We start from the raw sequence: 22,125 nt of genomic DNA, 5'->3' as shown, positions 1-22,125 counted from the left end.
ACATTACAAATATCACCCTTCCCTTTGGATGCAACACAGTAAGAGTAACTATCAATCACCCTTCACGTAGTCTGAAGAATGCATCAAATCTGTGTGCATAATTTCATGAGCCATACTTGTCACCTATTCTATACTGCCATAGTTTGTTTGCATACATTGTCCTCAGCTCCAGTAACTGCCTTAGGATCCATGGCCTCTTTTTTCTATAGAGTCCAAACCCCAAAATTGTGCACTTGTGTAGTTGTTACTATAGTTATGAAGAGTCTATTTAAAATTCTGGGCCTAAAGGGTTTCGTGAACTTCTTTAATTAATAAATACACCTCTACCCCGATATAACGCGATCAGATAGAACGCGGGTTTGCATACAACGCAGTAAAGCTCCAACATGCTGCTCTGAGCAGCATGTTAAGGGTGTGGGCCGGGGGTTGGATAAGGGGCAGAGGGTCTCAGGGGCGGTCAGGGGCTCCCCCCGCAGGGTCTGGGAGGCAGGAGCTGTGTGGGGGGCACTTTGGGGGGCTTCGCAGTCCCAGAGTGGCCCGGGGGATTAGCGGGGGGCCGGGAGCAGCCCGCTCCCCTTGCCCAGTCCCAGCCGCGCTGCTCGGGGGAGGGGGCTTGGGGGAAGGGATCCTCTCCGCACTCACCGGCAGCAGTGGAAGCAGAGCAGCCCGGCCCCAGACCACTCCACTCCGCCAGCTCCCAGCTGCGTCGCTCCGCTTCCAGCTACAGCTGAGTACGGGGGGCATCCTTTCCCCAACCTCCCCGCACTCACCAGCGGGGGGAAGCGGAGCGCTGCGGCTGGGAGGTGGCATAGTGGAGCACGTTGCTCCGCTTCCCGCCGCTGCCAGTGAGTGCCTGTCAGGGGGCGGAGGGTGTGGATAGGGGTCCGAGCAGCCAAGGAACAGGTAGCGGGGGGTTGGGTAGGGGGTGGGGTCCTGGTGGTGATTAGGGACGGGGGGTCTCTGGAGGGGGCAGTCAGGGAACAAGGAATGGGGGGGCCAAAGCAAGTTCGATATAACGCAGTCTCACCTATAACGCGGTGAGATTTTTTGTCTCCCGAGGACCACATTATATCGGGGTAAAGGTGTAATAGTTTTTCAAAGTGTTGCAGACACTTCTAGCCCTGGTTTCCAGCCCTGAACATAATCCTCTGGATGGACCCTGCTGTCTCTGCAAGGAAGCTGAGTTAATGGGAAATTTGTTTGCACCAGTTTATATAGAGTGGGAGTTGCAAGACTAAATCCTTCCTCTGTGACACATAAGTTTACTTTAAGTGTTGTTAAACAGTAAAGTAATTCTGCATTTCATACTTCTCCCCTAGCCCCAAATTCATGCAGCTTAATCATGATAACTCAATTTCTATTGTATTAATAACTCTAAAGGTTTGCTAGCAAACAACTAGGGGAATCAATTTCTTTAATAACATCATTAATATTAAAGTTATACTTCTATAAGTACAGTATTAATCAACTATAAGTTTAGATGGTTCATTCAGGACACCATTCTAACACCATATCCCTGTCTATACATGGTCGTCCTAACATCTACGATGCTTTTTCTAGATAATTTCACTTTCTTTTCATGACTTACCTATGTTTTTCTAGTTCGTTGTGTGATGACCTAGTAAAAATAGAAAAAAAAATATTTTAGAATGATGAGTACTGGATTTTAGAATAGCTAAAAATGTCACCTATATGGCTTTCAAAAGAGATGTTAAAAGCCTGCAATTTAAAACAGATTATAAACTAAACTAAAGCCTAGACTTCACATGGATTTTAATGCAATATATGTTTTTAATTGGTTGCTTTTAACATAGCTTTCGAAAGACTTCAAGGTGTCAACATTTTTTTAGTTGTTTCCCTAGAATATCTAGCTACTCCATTTGCATGGGTAAATCTTTTTGCACAGACTACAATTTGTACAGAAAAGTTTCTTAAATGGTCTTCAGGCACTAAGCACACTTCTGCCTCTTAATCTGACCCAAGTGGTACGAGAAACAAACCACACAACATTTTCAGCCATGGAGAAAAGGGAAAAAAGATCAAACAAACAAAACAGTTGCAAGATTTAACTGGTAAAAGATAAGAACTGTAAGAATAAGAGGGACGAAATCCCAAAAGAACAGACTCAAAACTTAGTTTCTGGGAGACCCTGAGGGAAGCATTTAAAAAAAAAAAACAAACCACCATTTAACAGCTGGAGTAATTGTGAATATCAGTCTTAATGCAGAAAAGATGTCTCTTTTCTTTTGCTAAACCTGTGTATGGATGAGAAACCTAGAACTTTAAAAAAATAAAAAATAAAACTTCCAAGAAATTAGGACCATTTCCCATTCTAGAAAAATTGAATCTACTATCGAAAACTCCGTTTAAAAAACAAACAAACAAAAACCCACCAGATTCAGACAGAAACACTAATTACATTTATTTATACAACTGAAATTAAAAACATTTCTCAGATGAAATTATTGTCACTGTTACAAAACCAGTCATTTCCTGGACTAGTAGTTCTAGTTCTCTGAGAATGGAAATAGATGTTTATTATTCCAGTGTGTGAAGATCATGAATATGAAGGTGGCAGCAGCAGCTTTTAGGGTGCAACACACTGCAGCATCAAGATCCATGCAAGCAGATTTTGTTGAATCAGTTTTCCAACAGTATGCTAGAAACCGAACCAGCTTCCGTGCACTGTGTGCTGACAGAGGTTGCTTTGTTCATGCCTTAGGTGTAAAGAGCACAGTCCATTCTAAGACATGTGCAGTTACCAGGTGCAGCACAGGGTCATCGATCGTTCCTACAGAAGCATGTGGCTGGCTCTTAAGCAAACCGCCCACATAGATCTTGCAGCATACTTGAAATTTCTTATTGATGTGAACACTGCAACCAATGTACCCATCTGGCTGCACAGGGAAAGCAAAGCTAGGATCGTGTAATCACCAAATTCATGACCATGAAAAACACGTCACAGACCGTGAAATCTGGTCTTCCCCCATGAAATCCGGTCTTGTGTGCTTTTACCCTACTATAAAGATTTCACAGGGAAACCAGCATTTTTCAAATTGGGGGTCCTTACCCACAAGGGAGTTGCAGGGGTGGGAGGTCGCAGTATTGCCACCCTGGACTTCTGCACTGCCTTCAGAGTTGGGTGGTCGGAAAGCAGCGGCGCCCCACCAGCAGCAGCGCAGAAGTCAGGGTGATAACACCGCATCATGCCACCCTGACTTCTGCACTGCTGCTGCCTTCGGAGCTGAGTGGCCGGAGAGTGGTGGTTGCTGACTGAGGGCCCAGTTCCGCAGGCAGCAGCGCAGAAGTGAGGGTGGCAGTACCATACCAGGCCGTCCCTACTTCTGTGCTGCTACTGGCGGCAGCTCTGCCTTCAGAGCTGGGCTCCCGGCCAGCAGCCGCTGCTCTCCAGCCGCCCAGCTCTGAAGGCAGCGCCACCGCCCAGCAGCGCAGAAGTAAGGGTAGCAGTACCTCAACCGCCCCTACAATAGCCTTGCGACCGCCTGCCGCCCCACACACACACACACACACACACACAGCTCCTTTTTGGGTCAGGAGCCCTACAATTACAACACCGTGACATTTCATATTTAAATTGCTGAAATCATGAAGTTTACTATTTTTAAAATCCTATGACCGTGAAATGACCAAAATGGCCCGTGAATTTGGTAGTGTCCTAGTAATCACTCATGATCAGACCCTGAAATGTTTTTTTCCACGTCCAAGTCTACCCACTATGGCCCGAATCCTGCAAACATTTATGCACTGACTTAAATGGGACTACTCACATAAGGGTCGGAATGTGTAAATTTTTGAAGGATCAGGGCCTCTGAGCCCAATCCAGGCTTCTGTGGAAACCTCCCCATTGATTTTAGTGAGAGTTGAACAGATCATATACGAGTTGGTATCTTTTTGGGAAAAAAAAAGTGTCTTTATATTTTAAATCTTAAACTAAGTGCACCATATCATAAAGTGAAACAATGGGAATACATATACACATTATTTCCTGCTCAAATTAATCACGTGAAAACTATTTAAACATAATCAGAGCAACAGTGGTAGACCAAAAATGTGATCTGCCTTTTTATCAGTTTATCACTTAAGATTATGTAGTTGTGTTACATACACAGACCCCCAAAACAAAGACAGAATTTAGCTCCCAGAAAAAAAAAGCAACCTTGCAACAAACAAACCAGTGTGGCATCCCTACTGAAAAACCTCTCCATATAACTGTGTGTGCATCATTTCTGAACTTGCCCCTGTGTGTCTGTGGGCATATTCCATGCTTCTTTGTGCTGAAATGCTCTCGGATTCTTTCCCAGTCAACTGCAGGAAAATCTGTTGGTTGTTCAGGGAGAACTGTGGAAAGGGCACTGAGGCACTATTAGTTCTCCAGTGATTTTGCCGGCATCCTAGCGGCAAAGTGGGCAGGTTCCAACACAAGTTAAAGCTGAGCCTGGATTCTAACCCAGTGTTTCCCGAATGGAGGGTTGTGAAAAGGTTCTAGGTGGGTCACAGGCCCAGTGTGGAGAGGAGGCCCAGAGGAGGAGAAGGGTATTGGAAAGCGAGCCCTCCCTACGCTTATCCCATAGTAGTGGTTTCTGTCCCTGGGGCTGGGCCCAGCTCTGCTCCTGGTGTTGTGACCCAGCACACGAGGTCACAGAGCTGCTCAGTCAAGTTTGGCCCAGCCGCCCTTTCCCTTCGTCCCCGCCCCCCCCCCCATCACGAAGGAGGGGTGGCTGGGCCAACCTGAGTGGCATTGGAACTCCTTGTGCCAGGTTGCAATGCTCAGAGCAGGGAGACGGGCTCGGAGAAGACAGGAGCTGCCACTATGAGGTGAGTGTGGGGCAGGCTCACTCTCCAACCCCCTCTTTCCATCCAGGGCCTCACCTCCGCACCAGGCCATGATGGAGGGTGAAGCTGCAGGTTGTTGGTGCCCCTCTGCAGGGTGAGGAGGTGGCACTGGCAGAGGAGAAGGACATTGGCCTGTGATTTTTGGCCTTAGAACAGCTTAAAGCAAACTCTACACAAAACTGGCCTGTGTTTAAAGCATCCTCCAAACTTGGATAAAAAGTTTTTCTGTGTAGATGGTAGGGGGGTTGGGCTAAACCCCAGTAAGAGCCCGTGTTAACTGTATAGTAAAGACACACATACAGGGAAATAATCTTTCAGCAGGAAAAGATTTCCAAAGCTCTCATGAGCATACCCGCTTAAATTACGAGAAAATTGCTCACATAAAGCGTTTTACATAGCAGATGAAACAGGTGTTGGGCTAAATCATCCCTACTGCACAGTAACTTTATGGAAGTCACTAGAGGTGAACCTAGGATGAATCTGACCTGTTACACACAGCCAATCAGCTCCAACGTCGCTCCAGAAATCAGCCTGCTATAAGACAGACTGTACAGCGTACATCACACTTGGATTATTGGAGCAGACAAAGGTAACAACCCGTATACTGTAGCAGAACAGCAAAAGCAGCGGAATCCTTAAACAAGAATTTTTGCATAGACTGAATCCTTGATGTGCAGAGTATGCTTTGCTAAGTTAAAGAAAAAATTGTTATAAGTCTTACACGTTTGAAAGTCTGCCTGGGTACAAGTGAAGTTACAACGTTGCTGCACTAAGCTATGATGTGACTCCAGACTGCAATGTACATATGAATGTAGCTAAGTGAGCTTTGTAGTAAAATTCCTAGGCCCCCCTGTAACCAGGGTCCTAGTGGGGCACCAGCTGTGATCACTCCATTAAGGTGAACTGCAAAGAATGGGGCAGACAATCCCTAGAAAGCTGGTGGATATTCCAATACTTAGATTTACCAAACCAGCATAAAACAGCTTCTTTGTTACCTCATTGGTTACTCAGAAGTCCAAACAACACAGTTCCCTTAAAGTGATCCAGCCTCAGGCCTCCATCCAGGTGCCTAAGTCAAATATGATGATTTCTGAAAATCTTATTTCATCATATAAAAGAAAAGGTTCTACCAGTCCCAAAGGATCGGACACATTACCTCCCAGGTTATTGAATATTCCAGATCTTACCCAAATACATGCTACAGCCAATTCTTATTAACTAAACTAAAATTTATTAAAAAACACAAGGGGGGGTATGGTTGAAAGATCAATATACATACAGACATGAGTTCAATTCATTGAGGTTAAGATTCATAGCATAGATGGTGAGCTTTGTAGTTGCAAAGAGTTCTTTCAGAAACAGTTCAGAAACTATAGTCCAATATCCAAATATCATACTCAGGACGTACCAGCATAACTGGGACCTCAGTCTTGCGACTCAAACTTCCCCTGATGAAAGTTAAGCATATCTGAGAGAACAGAATCAGGACCCAAGGATCTTTTATACAATTTCCTGTCTTCTGACAAGTTGGCATTCAAAAGGTAATTAGCATGACTTTGAAGGTCCATCACCGGTACTTAGCATAAGGCAATTTGTTTGTTCCTCCACCATTCACAATACATTTCAAAGAGAGATGAATACTGAGATATCCCGTGTTTACAATTCATTTAAATGCTAGGATGTTCTTTTGATCTCTGAATTATCAGAATACAGCACAGACAGGGACTGTTGATTACATTGTGGACCCTACTCATACAGATGTAAATTCACAAAAACACAAACATTCTCTCGCCACATGTCTTTTGAGAGTTATTTATTTTGCAGGATGTTTAACCCTTTCTAGCCATGCGTCATACCCCCAACGTGTGGAAGGGAGCAAATAGAGCTCCTGGATACACCTTTAAGACCTTCCAACATTGATATCATTTGTGTTTACACTGAATTCTTTGTAAGGCAAATGACTGAGGCACGCTTTGGCCCAAGTTAAAAACTTAGTCCACACTCTGTGAAACACTTTAGTGATTCCAAGGTTTGGTTTATATGTTGACTTAACATAGCCATTAATGTTCTTTAGAGAGCACTTACTCTGGCATTCAGCCATGAAGGCTGTTAGGAGTTGTACCTCAGTTTCCCCTTTTGCACAGCAGTTCAAGCTTGTGGTGGTTTTTCTGCTGTGTACAGTTTCAAGATTAGATACAGGCACTAACTAAAATATCAATATCAACAGGCCTTTTAACATAAAGTGTGTTGTCAATGAAACAGTATAACCATGAAGGCTTTTACAACATGAGTTCTTATGTATTTCTCCCAACATGTTCAAGGTTTTTCCCAATAGACCCTGCACATTCTACATTTTTACAGTTCTTGGCATCAGCGCCACAGTCACAAACGTTAATATTAGCATTAACATCAAATTTATTACAAGTGTACATTTACAATCAGTTTTTGTTATGCCAAGTCTTTTGTTTAGGCAAATCATTCTTTAGGTCAGGTTGTTCAATATCCCTTTTGAACCTTTGTAGCTTTTTCTTGACCCTCAGGGTCTTCCTTAACATAGGCTTTTAGTTTAACCACTTCCTTGGGGTTCTGGTGTTTTATGGTTAACCTGTGGCTTTTATTTGCAATGTTTAATCCTTCCCTTCCTCCCTATCCAGTAGGGTCAAAATCTGAACTCTTGAATAACAGAATCCATTGGCTGGCTGGGTACATCCTCTTTGCTAAGGGCTATGGGCAAGTCTTTCTCCCCCTAGTCAGTCAGGTAATTTGCATCAACACAGACACTAGCCTGTTTACTAGTTTTCAGATCCTCAAGATTTACTGATTCCAAGGCTGGACTCGGTCTTAAAGAGATACCATCCATTTTCACTAGCATGTTAGACACAAGGTTCTTTTGTCCTTCCCTTACCAACCTCTGTTTCCACATGGAAACAGATGTCAAGTCCACTGAGAGATTAGAAATCATATTCAAATTGTCTAGAGATGAGAGTTTACTTGCTCTCCTCTGCATCCTTGTAGGTTCAGTTATAAGGCTGTTATGCGCTGAAAAACCAGTAACCCGATCTTTTCTCAGTACCTGAGTCACAGAATGCTTATTTACAGAATCAACATGGAGACATTCATGTTCCAACAACATCTCCCCAACAAGCTGATTAAGCTTATAGGGCTGTTTAAACTCCCTAACATTTTTTATTACATCTGAAATCTTTTCAAAGCTATCCACACTGGGTCTTTCTGAAGCAAGCCCATTGGATTCATACACATTTGAAAGACTTTGGCCATTAGGCATCATCACACTTTCCTCAGAAGAGAGACTGTTTACTATCAACAATGGCCCATTAAGAGTCACTGGAAACAATTCCTTTTCACAGACTTCAAAGACTTCACTTCGAAATTCCTTTTCTTTTGCAATATCATGCACTGCAACAGATTTCTTCTGAGCTTTATTTATGTCTAGAACCAACTTTGGCACAACAGACAAATCACCAAACTTCTTCTGAATTTCACTCACATCCAGAATCACCTCTGGCCCATCAGGAGGATTTTCACACAACCCCCTTTCAGGTAACCTGCTGGACTTCATAGTCACAAGATTAGAAGTATTCTCTGCCTTGTTCCATGTTTCCACACTGTCAGTAGGTAACAGTCAAATTACCTTCATGCTTTCCTTGTGCCCTGGGTATATCACATCACCCTGATCAGACAAGGTTGTCATATCTTTACCCAGCAACACACTAGCAACAGGCAAAATAGAAGCACAAGAATCGCTTGGTCTCTGGGAGCTATTTAGGACATCAACTGGATGGTAACCTAGTTGCAGTGTCATCATCCCTAGCAGCTACAAACTTAGGAACACTTCCTTCTTGGGCTTAGTTGTATCCAGAATCAACTTTGGGTCAACTGATAAATTTTCAACCATCGTAGGCTGACAGGCTTCTTCTGTCTGCTTTACAGACAGAAAAGAGCTGGAGAAACATTCCCCTTTAACAGACAAACAGCTTGGGTTATCCTTTCCTTTGTCCCAGCATACATGGCTATTCATAGACAACTGCTTGGAGATTGGTGTAGCTCCCTTTATGGGCAAGTCATTACCCCTAACAGACACAGGAACATTTCCTTCACCATCACAATTCTCCACACTGATAATAGGTAAGATATGGGGATACTCATGTTCCACTAACCTTGCCTTCCCAAACCACTGATTAGACAAAGCCTTCAACTCAGAAGGCTGCCTACGCTCATCTAAACCTTCTTTGCCTTTCCCTCCCTTAACAGATAAACTGCTGTTTTCCACAAATAGTGTCGTATTACACTGCGCTTCTTTAAGCACATCACTTTTACATGGTCAGGCTTACTTTCCCAAGCTTTACCCGCCAACAATTTAATCACTCACCAAGAATGTACCCCTTCCTTCCTCAGTTAGGGCTTTAACCTGGTCACCAACTTTAACTTGCTCTAGAGAAACATCTTCCTGAGCCTTATCTAATGCCAGATTCACTTGTGAGGTACCAGACAGACACTCAGAAATTTCTTCCACAGATGCACTGCTTTTTTGCACAAACAGCTATTTTCCTCAGACAAACATTTAGAGAAACCCTACATAGGCAAATCCTTGCCCCTAGCAGACACAGGTTCAGGATTATTTCTTTCCTGTGACTGATTTATGTCAACCTGACCGAACAAAGCTTTAATATCATCCCCAAACAAAAGATCCTTAGGCAATAAGCTTCTTTACACCAGCTATAACTTCATGTTTAACACCATTCCATTTAAGATGGATTCTGGCTAAAGGCACACTTACAGTAAACCTCACAGAGGATTACAACATTCACACTCCTATTTGGTAAGTAATCTTCCTCTTTGACAAGATCTGCTTTAACAAGAGTGATGTTAGAAGCTGTAATTTGCCCTAAACATCATTTTCCATTGACTTTTACATTCTCTGCACAAGTTATGGGGTTACCTCCACCTGCGCTCACAGTAAAAGCATTTACATAGAAGGTGACAGTGTTGGGGTATATTTGGTTACACACAGACAACTGCTTAGAGTCAAACAACATACCAACATTGTTACCAACTGGATAGATTCTATCCCCACCTTTGCTGTTGAGAGGAGCTGGCTTTTCAGGATGATACAGTTCCTGTTGTTCCTTTATTCTGTTGAGTTGGAGCTTAAGTTTTTCACTTTTGCCTTAACTTCTAGTTCTTGCAATCAAATATGTGCCATTCTTTGTTCATGGTCAAAACACAGGTGTTTTCTTTCAGCAACTTTTCCTTCCAGATCAGCTATTTTTTGCTTTTGTTCAAGTGCTAGCTGCTGGTTTCTCACTGCAAGCATCTTCACTGGGTCTGCTTCTTTATCACTAGTAATTACTAGTAAACTTGTAACAGATTTTTCAGTTCCTGTTCTAGGCCTTTTTCTTAAATGACAACTCCCTCTTTAAGCACAATTCATCCAGGCTTTTTCTGTCAGAATCTTGATCATGAGTCACTCACTGTAACTGATTTTTAACCCTTAAGCTCTCTAATATCAAAATTAATTTTTCACAAGCGTGTGGTTCTGATCCAAAAACCTGTGGTAATGTGTATCCAAGCATGACCACACCACTGTGACCGGGGCCTAGTGGGGAGCCAGGTGTGGTCACTCCATTAGGGTGAACTGCAAAGAATGGGGCAGACAATCCCCAGAAAGCTGGTGGATATTCCAATACTTAGATTTACCAAACCAGCATAAAACAGCTTCTTTACTATCTCACTGGTTACTCAGAAGTCCAAACAACACAGCTCCCTTAAAGTGATCCAGCCTCAGGCCTCCATCCAGGTGCCTAAGTCAAATATGATGATTTCTGAAAATCTTATTTCATCGTATAAAAGAAAAGGTTCTACCAGTCCCAAAGGATCAGACACATTACCTCCCAGGTTATTGAATATTCCAGATCTTACCCAAATTCTTATTAACTAAACTAAAATTTATTAAAAAACAAGAGAGCAAGAGAGAGAGAATGGTTAAAAGATCAATATACATACAGACATGAGTTCAATTCATTGAGGTTAAGATTCATAGCATAGATGGTGAGCTTTGTAGTTGCAAAGAGTTCTTTCAAAATAGTTCACAGATTATAGTCCAATATCCAAATATCATACTCAGGATGTACCAGCAAAACTGGGACCTCAGTCTTGCGACTCAAACTTCCCCTGATGAAGCCTAAGCATATCTGAGAGAACACAATCAGGACCCAAGGATCTTTTATACAATTTCCTGTCTTCTGACAAGTTGGCATTCAAAAGGTAATTAGCATGACTTTGAAGGTCCATCACTGGTACTTAGCATAAGGCAATTTGTTTGTTCCTCCACCATTCACAATACATTTCAAAGAGAGATGAATACTGAGATATCCCATGTTTACAATTCATTTAAATGATAGAATGTTCTTTTGATCTCTGAATTATCAGAATACAGCACAGACAGGGACTGTTGATTACATTGTGGACCCTACTCATACAGATGTAAATTCACAAAAACACAAACATTCTCTCTCCACATTTCTTTTGAGGGTTATTTATTTTGCAGGATGTTTAACCCTTTCTAGCCATGTGTTACACCCCCAACATGAGACTGGTGTGGAAGGGAGCAAACCGAGACCTGCAGCACCCTGTGGCTTGAAGTAGTAACAACAACCAAATACTTGGCTTCTACTTTCAGCACCCCCACTACAAAAATTGTTATAGCACCCCTGCTAGTGGTTTAGGCATTGAAAAAATCTGAGATCTGACATAACCTGCCAGTTTCCCAGTTGTAAAATGGGAGTTAATAGTTCTACAGTACCTACCTCCCCACACAATGAGGGTTCATCAGGAAAGGTTGTATAGTTCTTTGAGAGGATAAAGCTCGATATAAGTAATTACTATTTTTCACCCAGTCAGTTCTGAGAAGCACAGAGCACTGCCCCAGGGAGAACCAATATTTCTGCGACCCCTCATCCTGTATCCTCTGCTCTTCACACAACCCAGAGGGCAGATGGGAAGAAATCTAAGGGCAGATTTACACACATACCTGCACCAAAATAAATAAGTGATTTTATTCCATATCTTTTGTTATTTCAGCACAAAACTGTGTTTGGCGAGCCAGAAGCAGAGGAAGAATAGAAGGGACTGGGTAGGGGAATGTTTGCCACAAACATTTCCTGTGGAGAAAGAAGAGAGGCCAGATCCACAGAAACTCTGGCTACTTTAAGATGCAAAGCAGCTGTTGCAAATAGTAATGGCTACTATCTAGGCGTTCTGGAATTCTTCTGGCCAGGACTGCACTGGTTCTCCGCAGGGGTCCTCCACCTGCCCCTGGAGGAGGGAGGACAGGGCCTGAAGTGCCTGCACACTCAGGTCCATGTCTTCCGCCTCCAGGCCCTGAAGAGGCTCCTTTATGGTGCAGGTAGCCCACCGTGGAGTGTACTGGCACATGCCTTCCTGCGCCGCTTTCGAGGGCTCCAATACGACCAGCAGCTCCTTTAGCTCCATTCAAAAGACCTCTCTGGGCTGCCAGTCTTCTACCAGGACCTCCTCCGGACCTGGAAACTGCTCTTGGCGACCAGGTCCGTGGCAGCCACCGAGGAGGTGGATCTCCTCGAGGAGCCCCTGCTACACAACCCCCAGCTCCATATGCAGGTGGCAGAGTCCCCCTTGGTGCACCAGAGGCTGGTCCTGGCCGAAGTCACCAGAGTCTGAGACCTCCTGGACTACGACCAGGGAGACTGGCTGGATCCTCTGACACTCGCTCAACGCCTGGGGCTCTCCAGGCCTCATACTCCCTGGCGCATACTTCAGGAGGTGAGGGCCGCTTTACCGCCCACTGCTCGGGGTTCCTCGACCGGGTCCTGAGAGAGGGCGTGCCCTGCCCACCCTACACCACAGGCCTTCAGGACCTTTTCATCGGGTCCCTGCCCGGTGGACCTACCCAGCTATCCCACCCCTTTACCGCGAGCTGGCTGCATGAATATCAGCTGGTTCGGTTCCGGACCATGCCAAGGAAACATCTCTACATGCTCATGCTCCACACTCTTCATGTACTCACCCTCGCATCCCGCCCCGACACAAAGTGGCAGGACCCCCCTGCCACCTCTGGAGGGTGAGGCACCCCGGTGGGCCAGCCTATATTCCACCCTGGTCCCGTGGCCCACCGGGGACATCACCTCCTTCACGGAGCCGTGAGCATAGGCGTGTACTTGGCATGGTTCACTCCCCTCCCAGACACCTGCCCCTTTTGCGGCTTAAGGGAGACCCTGGCGCACGTATATCTGGAGTCAGCCAGGTTGCAGCCCCTATTCCGATTCCTCCTAGATATATTATTACATTTTTGGTTGCACTTTTCCCCTCACCTTCTCATCTATGCACTCCCTATCCATGGCCCCACAAAGTCACGGGACCTCCTTGTCAACCTCCTCCTAGCCCTGGCCAAAATGGCCATCTACAAAACCAGGGAGAGGAGGTTGGCTGACGGGGTTTCCTACGGCCGTGAGGCCTATTTCTGCTTCTCAGTTCATTCACGTATCTTGGCAGAGTTCCTCGGGGCAGCGACCGCTGGCTCCCTTGCCACCTTCAAGAAGCAGTGGGCGCTGTCTGGGGTTCTCTGCTCAGCGTCCCTGTCCTGTTCCCTTCATTTAACCCTGTGACCTCACTCCCATTCCCGTTATATCTTTAGTTGTCCCCTGCAATGATTTGGAATCCCGGACCTGTGGATCCGCCCCTTAGACTGAGGGGAGGTCCTTTAGCAGTCTGCCCACTTCCTGGATCCCAACTGGATATAGGTGAGACAGCATTAGCATTCATTATCTAGTACCAAGGAGTTAAATGGTGATTAACCAGGTGTGAAATTCTAAGCTCTGATTCTTTTAAAATGCAAATTATCAAATAGGATTAAGGGGCATGTTTTCTTCTGTAGCTGGAGTCAGGGATGGCAGCACCTAAAGAGTCTCTAGCCAAGTAATTACAGATTATGGCATTTACATGCTCTAATTGCAATATTTTACAAACCAGCAGTTTCTTAATAGTGAAGACAAAAGCTCTTTCTCCTCCTCATCTTTATTCCTGTTTTTTTTTTTTTTTAAAAAGGTACCCTTAGGAAGTTACCTTTCAGATATCGTGTTAGTGCAATGTTAAGACTACATGTTAAAATGCTCAGATGTACAGAAATATCAAAATTAAGGTCAAAAGGCCAGGACCCTGCCTACCAGCTGACACTGGCTGTGCAGGTGGGGAGCAGAGAACTCTGCACAATGTTCTATAGTTTGACTGCTTTCCTGTTAACTCATCTTCCTCTCCCCTTCCCCCACCCATCTGTCTCATCTTCCTCTTCTGTCATGTCAAACCTAGTCTGTGCGCTCCAGGCACTACTGCAGTTCAAACACTGGGAGCCATAGATAAGTTACTGGCTGCCACCATTATTTTAAGCCCCACGTCTATTAGAGCAGCATTGTAGAAAGTGTGCTTAAAATGATGGTGAGCGACATCTAGCATTACTGGTATACTGTCAGCATTGAAAATATATTAGAAATATTAGCCCAGACCAAAACACAAGAACAAAGAATGGTAAGTTCCACAAGATGCTACGTACATATATCCACGCTGGAGGAAAAACACACAAATAAACATATTTAAATAAATTTGTTAGTCTCTAAAGTGCCACAAGTACTCCTTTTCTTTTTGTGGATACAGACTAACATGGCTGCTACTCTGAAACAAATAAACATGACAATGCATTATTCAAGACACAGCATGTGATCATCTAATAAGAGTCTGCAATGTAATAGACATGCGTGAGGCAGAGATAGGGTTGTATTTTCAAGTTGAAGGTTTCCATCTGCTTTACTTGAACTTGGTGCCAGCACACCAATCTGCAGCGGGGCTGTATATTGCAGGATCAGGGCCTAACTTTGGAACTACCTGATATTTGAGTGGTTAGAGCACAACCTCACTCAGTTCTGCATTCATTTATTCTGACTCCCACCCCCACCCTTTTTTTAAAAAAAATTGACCACATAGTATCTCTTAAAAATATTTCTCTTTTAGTTCCACCTCACAGCAGAATTTTGTCAGTATTATGGATGAGGGCTGGGATTCTGCAAATAGATACATCGGTGCAGTTCCTTATGCAGAGCCTTGACTCTAGTGAGTATGATAAATCTCGGTGTAAGAGCAAGGCCTGATATTGCTTCTCATTTGGTAACTTTCTTAAAAAAAACAAAAACAAAACCACATAAAGACTGCTACTCTGGTATATACTATAGTTCCTCATTGGTAATAGATCAACTTACAAGATGTATTTTATTAGTGTACCACTAGCATTATTTAATTTTTTTTAATGCATTCTGTAATATAGACCATTTTCCTTCATGCCTCATTTTCCTGGGGGGAAAATAACAAGAAGGATACACTGAGTTTAGAGAGTGCAAAGCAGATTGTTTTGTTTCCACAGTCTGGATGTTATGGTATTTTATTCTCTGCCTTTCATTTTAAAAATGAAGGAAAATAGGCACTGATCCCTAAGCTGCTTCCTCGGATGTAGAGGTCTATCTGCATTGGAGCTTGGCACATAACTGAATTGTCAGTTCTCTTGACAGTTCAGGGGGGAGCGCAGGAAATCAAAATAAGCTTTCAGTTCAGGTTGAACCAAATCCAAACTTTCAGAATTTTCAGTGAATCAAAAAAGTTAGAAAAATGTTGTTTTGGGTTGAACTAAATTTTTGGGGTATTTTTAATAAAATGAAAAGAAAGAAAGGGCTAGATTCACAGCCAGAGGAGAGGGAAGTGGTGCTCTTCTTATAATCTTTAGCCCAGTGGTTAGGGCACCACCCTTGACTGTAGGAAACTCAAGTTCAAAATCGCTCCTCTGCCTGATTTGGAGCAGGGACGTGAACCAGATCTTCCCCATCCCAGATGAGTGCCCTACCACACAGGCTATTCTGGAGTGGATCTCTGAGCCTCTCCTGCTGAAGGTGTGCTACTTTAAATGAAATACTTTAATAGTCATTGGGCCAGAGACAGAGTGACTCGATAGTCCAGTGGTTAGGATTCAAGTCCCTGCTCCAGAGTGGAGATTCAGACTTGGGACTCCCACAACCCAGGTGAGTGCCCTAAGTATTGGACTAATGGTTATAAGAGGGGCACATTCACCAGTTTTGCTATATGAATCTAGCCTGGAAAAAATCAAAATGAGACATTTCAGAAATGTCAAAAATAGTTCCTTTTGACATTTCTGGAGTTTTTTCTTTTTTCCACTGCAACCGAAACAATTCACCAAAGTCAACATGAATTCACAAAATGTTTCAGTTGACCCAAATCTGCATTTTTTGGCTAAGAAAGTTTTGGCTGAACAATTTCACACACCTCTAGTCTGCAAAGAGCAGCTTGCCAGATATGGGCCAGAGACTGGTTTGCAGTGACAGACGTGCAATATTAACAAAAGAATGGAGACATTAAATAATGTTTTCATTTGAAATATCAGACCGTTTTGACCCAACACCTTCTTTTGCACATATATCCCTTCATCAGAGCAGAGTACATTGTACACAACTCTATTTATTGATACAAAAACATTATCAAATATTGATTAGTTTCAACAGATGCAGTGGGATATTTATAAGCCCAAGTTTTGCTTTCATTTTCCCTCCTTTTTATCAGCTCCTAAATTAACAGGCCAAGCAGGCTACTTCACAGACTTCCATTTCCTGCTCTGGCAGTAAATTTAACTGTGACCCAATAGACAGGCATTGAGCACTAAGGTTTTACTCTGCATATTAATTTAACTTCTGATCTTTTCATGGGCACAGAACACACATTGGGCCTGATGGTCTGCTGCTTTGTGCAGTCTTTTACACTCACATAAAGGTACAATGGGCGTTTTACACCCACTATTAGGGTGACCAGATGTCCAGATTTTATAGGGACAGTCCCAATATTTGTGGCTTTGTCTTATATAAGTGCTTATTACCCCCATCACCATCCTGATTTTTCACACTTGCTTTCTGGTCACGCTACCCACTATACACAGTGATAAGAGACTGCACAAAGTACAAGGCAGTGGAAAATCAGGCCTGTCTAGTTGTTACATGTGCTGGTGCTGCGATGTGGGCCACTGTCCACAAGGGGATCAGTTCAGACTACCAGTTTTCCCCCTTATATAAACACAAAAATGTATAGGCTTATCTCTCTTAAGTCGGCATCACAAACAGGAAACAAAACAAGAAAGCTCCAATTATCTGAAAGCTACAGTGAATTCCTATTAACAAATAACTTTCTGCAACCAAGTAAGCTTCTGAACTTCATTGACTTTCTGCTTCTGTGAAATATTCCCTCTGAACAAATTGCAGACATCTACAATACATCCATTTCATTACACCCACTGTACTCAATGGAAAGACATTTGACAGTTTAACATTTCAACCTCCAAGGCACAACTCTACTAAATATGACATTTCTTCTAGCCTGATTTTATTCCAGCAGCATATTAGCAAGCATGTTAATGAGCTCCACTGTATTGCTTTTAGGAACTACAGTTATTATTCTATCAAGAGGAGACATTTTCCGCACTACAACCAAATACTGTCTAGTTATCACCATTACAAGAAGAGCTGACCTGGGTTTACCTCCCCTACCCTGGAAAATCAAATACAAACTTGCGCCTTTCTCAAATCATCCATTCAGATTGGAAAACAAAAATCCAATTTCATCTACTAGGGGATTTTCGTCATAATCATCTGAGGGGAACACTTCCAAATCTCAGGAGAGAACGCTATATAAACAAAGAAGTTTTACATAAAAAAAACCTTTCAAATCTGTTTTGTGTAAAGTGGGAACATTATATATATATATATATATATATATATAGATAGATAGATAGAGAGAGAGAGAGAGAGAGAGAGCGAGCGCGCGCGTGCTCCTGACTCAAGGGCAAGAAACTACAAATCATAAAAGGAAATTTATAGATCAATTCATCATAAATAAATTTAATATATATTATACAAAGATGGGGCAAAAAATGGCATCAAGCAGCATTTTCTACCATCTGCACAATAACATGAAAATGTTTCTTCTATCAACATAAAATTAAAAATTGACAAGTAATATTTTAAACAAACACATCAACAAACAAAAAAAATGTAAAAATTATGAACTCTTTCAATGGACTGCCTAATTATAGCTTTCTGGTAATGGCCAGAGCTACGGCTGAAGAAACACTTTCCCCGATATGCACGTGTGTCCAGTTGCCTGTAACTTGTTTGGGGAGAGGAAATTTTTCATACTTGTTCTCAGTCCAAAGGCTAATTTAATTTTTTTAAGTTTGATACAATTCTGAGCCCGATTTTTGAGTTATCCATGCACGAAAGAGATGCTTTTCAGGCTTTAAAAACAATTGTTTGTGCGCTTTTATTTGTGCTCAAATGACATATGCAAAGGTTAGTTTTCAAACCTGCTGAGACTGCTGGAAGAAATCGGATTTAGAAATAACCAAATTACTGAAAAATAACATTGGTGCAATTTTGCACTATGCAATTGCCCCCACCCCAGGATCCTCCAAACTCTGGCCAGATGTCTACCCCTCTTAATTCCTGAATTGCTTATAAAGATTTGATTGCATGATCAAATTGAACACTACATTCAAATCCTATGCACTCTGAGGCTGTGACCCAACATCTAAATAACCATTAAATTAGCTCCCAATCAGGGGTGCTGGAACAATGTTTATAGTAGGAGTGCTGCGAGTCATTGAACCAAACTATAAAGCCTGCATTTAATGAAAACCACTTCAAGCCCGGGGGTGCAGCAGACCCCCAACACCCCTAATTCTGGCACCTGTGCTCCCAATACGAATAACAGCAGTGGTGTGATTTGAATTTGGGATCATAAGCTCATAGGTAAAAACAGGCATCTCAACCTGTTACTTAAATTTGAAACACAAGTGCATGTTGTAGGCAAGCACAACGCAGGACTGCCAATGTACCTTATCACAAGATCCTGCTATTTCCAGCCAGAGGTGTGTGTTATAGAAAGATTGTCAGGTATGCCCAGCGGAGATGGTTGTTGTTTTCCTTAGGGTGTGAACAAATATCCATGGTGAACTAAACACAAAGACTGAATCTGTGGCCCTACTTCTCCAGGGGTGTTGCCTTACCCCAGTATGAATGAGCCCTTGCTAGTCTATAAACGATAAAGCTGGCAGGAAAATGATAAAAATATCACTATGCATTTTTTTAAAAAGTGTTTGGGTGTGCACGACAAGAATCAGAGTGAGAAAAAAAAACTGTGAGAAATATCTGACAGACAATGGTATCTGTCAATAGTGATGTGTGTTCTGGCTTTAATAAATAATGCTACCAAACCTGTAACAATTGTTTTTTCAATTCTGCTGAAATAGATAGATTACATATCTTCTGCTAAAAATTCCTAAAAGCAGCTTACAGTTCAAATAAATGATTGTTTTGCTGTGGACAGCGAGAAACCCAAGAAAGGAAATGATGGAATAATGCTTCCACAAGTAATACAGATTTCTGTCTCTTGTATACAAGAAACAAGGATCAGAACAAGACCATGAACTCTAGAACTAGAAACCCTAAGAATTCTGTTTAAATTAACTGCCTTTGTACAATATGGAGAAATGTACAGAGATGAAAAATGTCTCCAAATCTAGGTACCCCTGTGATGCCTGATCAGACCCCTTTAAAATGAACGGATCTTGTATCTTTGTACACCAATTTAACTATTACCCCCTCCTCCCGAATTTATAGCCCCGGAAATATCAGCACTGTTTGGAGTAAGGGATGGGGAGAGAAGGATTTACACCCTGTATTTCCTCAGTTGCGTTCAAGCACATTGCCCTGCAGCGGTTACTGCAAGCATAGCTCATTGTGATCTTGTATGTTTCTAAGGGAGATGTTGGATTTTTGTTTAGCTCATATTTTCAAAATTTAATATCCGTAACTGGGCTGTTTTCTGCTTTCCCATTTTGCCAGTAATCCCATTGACCACACTGGGGTTGTGCAGGATTTATGCTGGACTAACTGAGCTCAAACAACTGGCCCGATCAGACTAACTTTCCTCTCATTTGGAAAATAAGTCATGTGCAAGTTTTGTTCATTTTAGGCTATTCTGCAGGGCTCATCATAATCAAACAATTTTTTTTAAAGGAGTCGTTTTGTAAAGAGGAGAGCACCAATGCTTTGGAGAAGGAGGGAACCATCTGGGCATATTTTGTGTGTGTGTGTGTGTGTAAGAACATAAAGCGCAAGAAAAGAAGGAATTCCTACGTAAAGAGGAGGCGCTGTCTCTTTAAGACAGCCTTCTGCACGTAGACAGTGCACTCTGAGCACTGCCCGGTCAGGCAAACAAAGCTGCAGGGAGGCTGCGCAGAAAAGCTTGAGCTAAGGGTGATCACAGAACAGGTAGTGGCTGCAAGAAAAAAAAACAAACAAACAAAAAAGGCAGCTGATAATAATGTAACCATGCACTGTAATTCAGCTGCATGCAGAGGGACTCGCTCGTGCAGGCGATGCACAGACCAGAGCAATGGTGCAGCAGACCCTCCGGAAAGGTCAAGTTCACTCAAACACTTGAAAATACATACATAAATCCAAGTTCACTAGGAGATAAATGTTCCCTCCATTCCCCTTCCCCTCCACTCTTCCCCCGCCATCAAGATCCCGGCGTTACACTGCAGCTGGAGGCTGCATTTGATCTCGCAGCAATAAAGAGATTGTAAATAAGGACTGGGAGGGAATTTGCAAGGGAAGTCAGGATTTTGATTATTATTTTAAAAATACATAGGAAAACAAGGCGCCCACACCCATTAACAAACCGGGGGAAGAAGCGTGAGTGCAGATGGTTTAGAAAGGCAGTGAGTGCTAAGGCGATGGTGTACGCGTGGCAGTGTTTATATGAGAGATCAAAACAGAGCCAAGCCCATACAGGGGGAAAATGGCGACTACTGGGAACTGAGACACAGGATTAGTTATTATTTTTATGCATCTATGCGCTACACACAAAGCTAGACATATAGGAAAGGTTGCCAGTTCACTGTGGAAAATGACGGTACATCTATTACCTGTTATTCTGGGATTTTCTGGCCAGCGTGCCTGCCTTTGTTTTCTTTCTGGAATAGTCACTATCGAAGGGTAAGACTGATGCATAGCCATGTTCTGCTTCTAGGGACAAAGTCAGCATTAGTGGCAATATATTTTCCCATGCATTTTTTCCTCCTTTGCAGGAACGCTAGGGTAAAAAACAAAAATTTTGGTTGATTTGTTTGGATTTCATTCCGGAATTTTTAAAAGAAAGACAACAAAACAAAAAGTGCCAAAAAAGGAGGATCATCCGAGTAAATAGTAAAAAAAAAAAATTGGCTAGATTCATGCACATCTTGAAACATTGTGACAAGGGGGAAGGGAAACTGCAATGCAATCACAAACGGCAACATGCACAACAATGTAACCTACACTGAATGCTGCAACATACATACGCTCCAAACAGACTCGAGCCACGGCTCGTTTGTTCAAAGATTTTGCAAGAAAATAGCATTTGTTCCCCCCCCCCCGCAATGCATCTGACAAAAACATGTTTAAATCCCATGGCACCTTTGCAGGTGAAGGAAATATGGACTCAGAGAAAAGGGCGTCCGAATACCCACGCAACAAAGAGAGTGAAATGTTTAGAAGTGCCTGGTAGTCATTTCTCTGAATACCTCTGTCTCTTCTTTCCAAATACTCAGCTGCTTCCAGGAGAATTAACAGAGAGTTCAGCTCCATTTTTATGTGTGTTCTTTGAGTTACCCCCAAACTCTATGTCTGCCTTTCAAACAGCTGAGGAAGGCAATGAGCATTAAAACTGCACTGAGTTCACAGGCTGGGGACTTCCAAGTCCCCTATATAAACCACCTCTCTCAACCTACATTTGACACACAGGCGACTGGCATAGCCAATCATGGGCAGAATTTCTAGGCAGAGGCGGGCTTTAGTCCGAAGGTAGAGCCAATCAGGGCAGACAAGCGCCCTCTGGTTAGGAGACAGAATGTTGACAGATCTGAATCTTCTCCCTGATAGGTCAGCCACTACAGTAACAATTTAGAAGCCGAAGCTTAGCAACAGCACGTGGTGGCCCAGCCCCCAGCCTCACTGAGTGGCCGGCTTTATGCATTTTAAGCAGTCAGCAGCTGCTGATTGGAGATGAGGAGGCTATGCAAATAAGCAGAGAAAAACTAGCCAATAGTTTTGGAGAGGTGTGTCTTGTTGC

At 42.9% G+C, this 22,125-nt stretch overlaps 1 protein-coding gene across 4 annotated transcripts in view; it reads right to left on the bottom strand.

Moving 5' to 3' along the window:
- MXD4 (MAX dimerization protein 4) overlaps positions 1-21,764 on the bottom strand; it is a 56,299-nt gene extending 34,535 nt beyond the window's left edge. Inside the window, exons 1-3 of one of the 4 annotated variants that reach the window (XM_048849091.2) lie at positions 21,578-21,763; positions 20,942-21,038; positions 1,589-1,618 (exon numbers count right to left, since the gene is read on the bottom strand). In XM_048849091.2, coding sequence (XP_048705048.1) covers positions 1,589-1,618; positions 20,942-21,038; positions 21,578-21,641 — 191 coding nt within the window. In that variant the 5' untranslated portion in view covers positions 21,642-21,763. Of the gene's footprint in view, positions 1-1,588; positions 1,619-20,941; positions 21,109-21,577 lie in introns of all 4 variants that reach the window. The other 3 variants (XM_048849090.2, XM_048849093.2, XM_048849092.2) reach the window with 3 other exon arrangements.
- Positions 21,765-22,125: the final 361 nt, after the last annotated feature.

Source organism: Caretta caretta, chromosome 4, assembly GCF_965140235.1.
Source record: "Caretta caretta isolate rCarCar2 chromosome 4, rCarCar1.hap1, whole genome shotgun sequence".
Classification (NCBI taxonomy): Eukaryota; Metazoa; Chordata; order Testudines; family Cheloniidae; genus Caretta; species Caretta caretta.
This window is presented reverse-complemented; position numbering and strand designations above follow the sequence as displayed.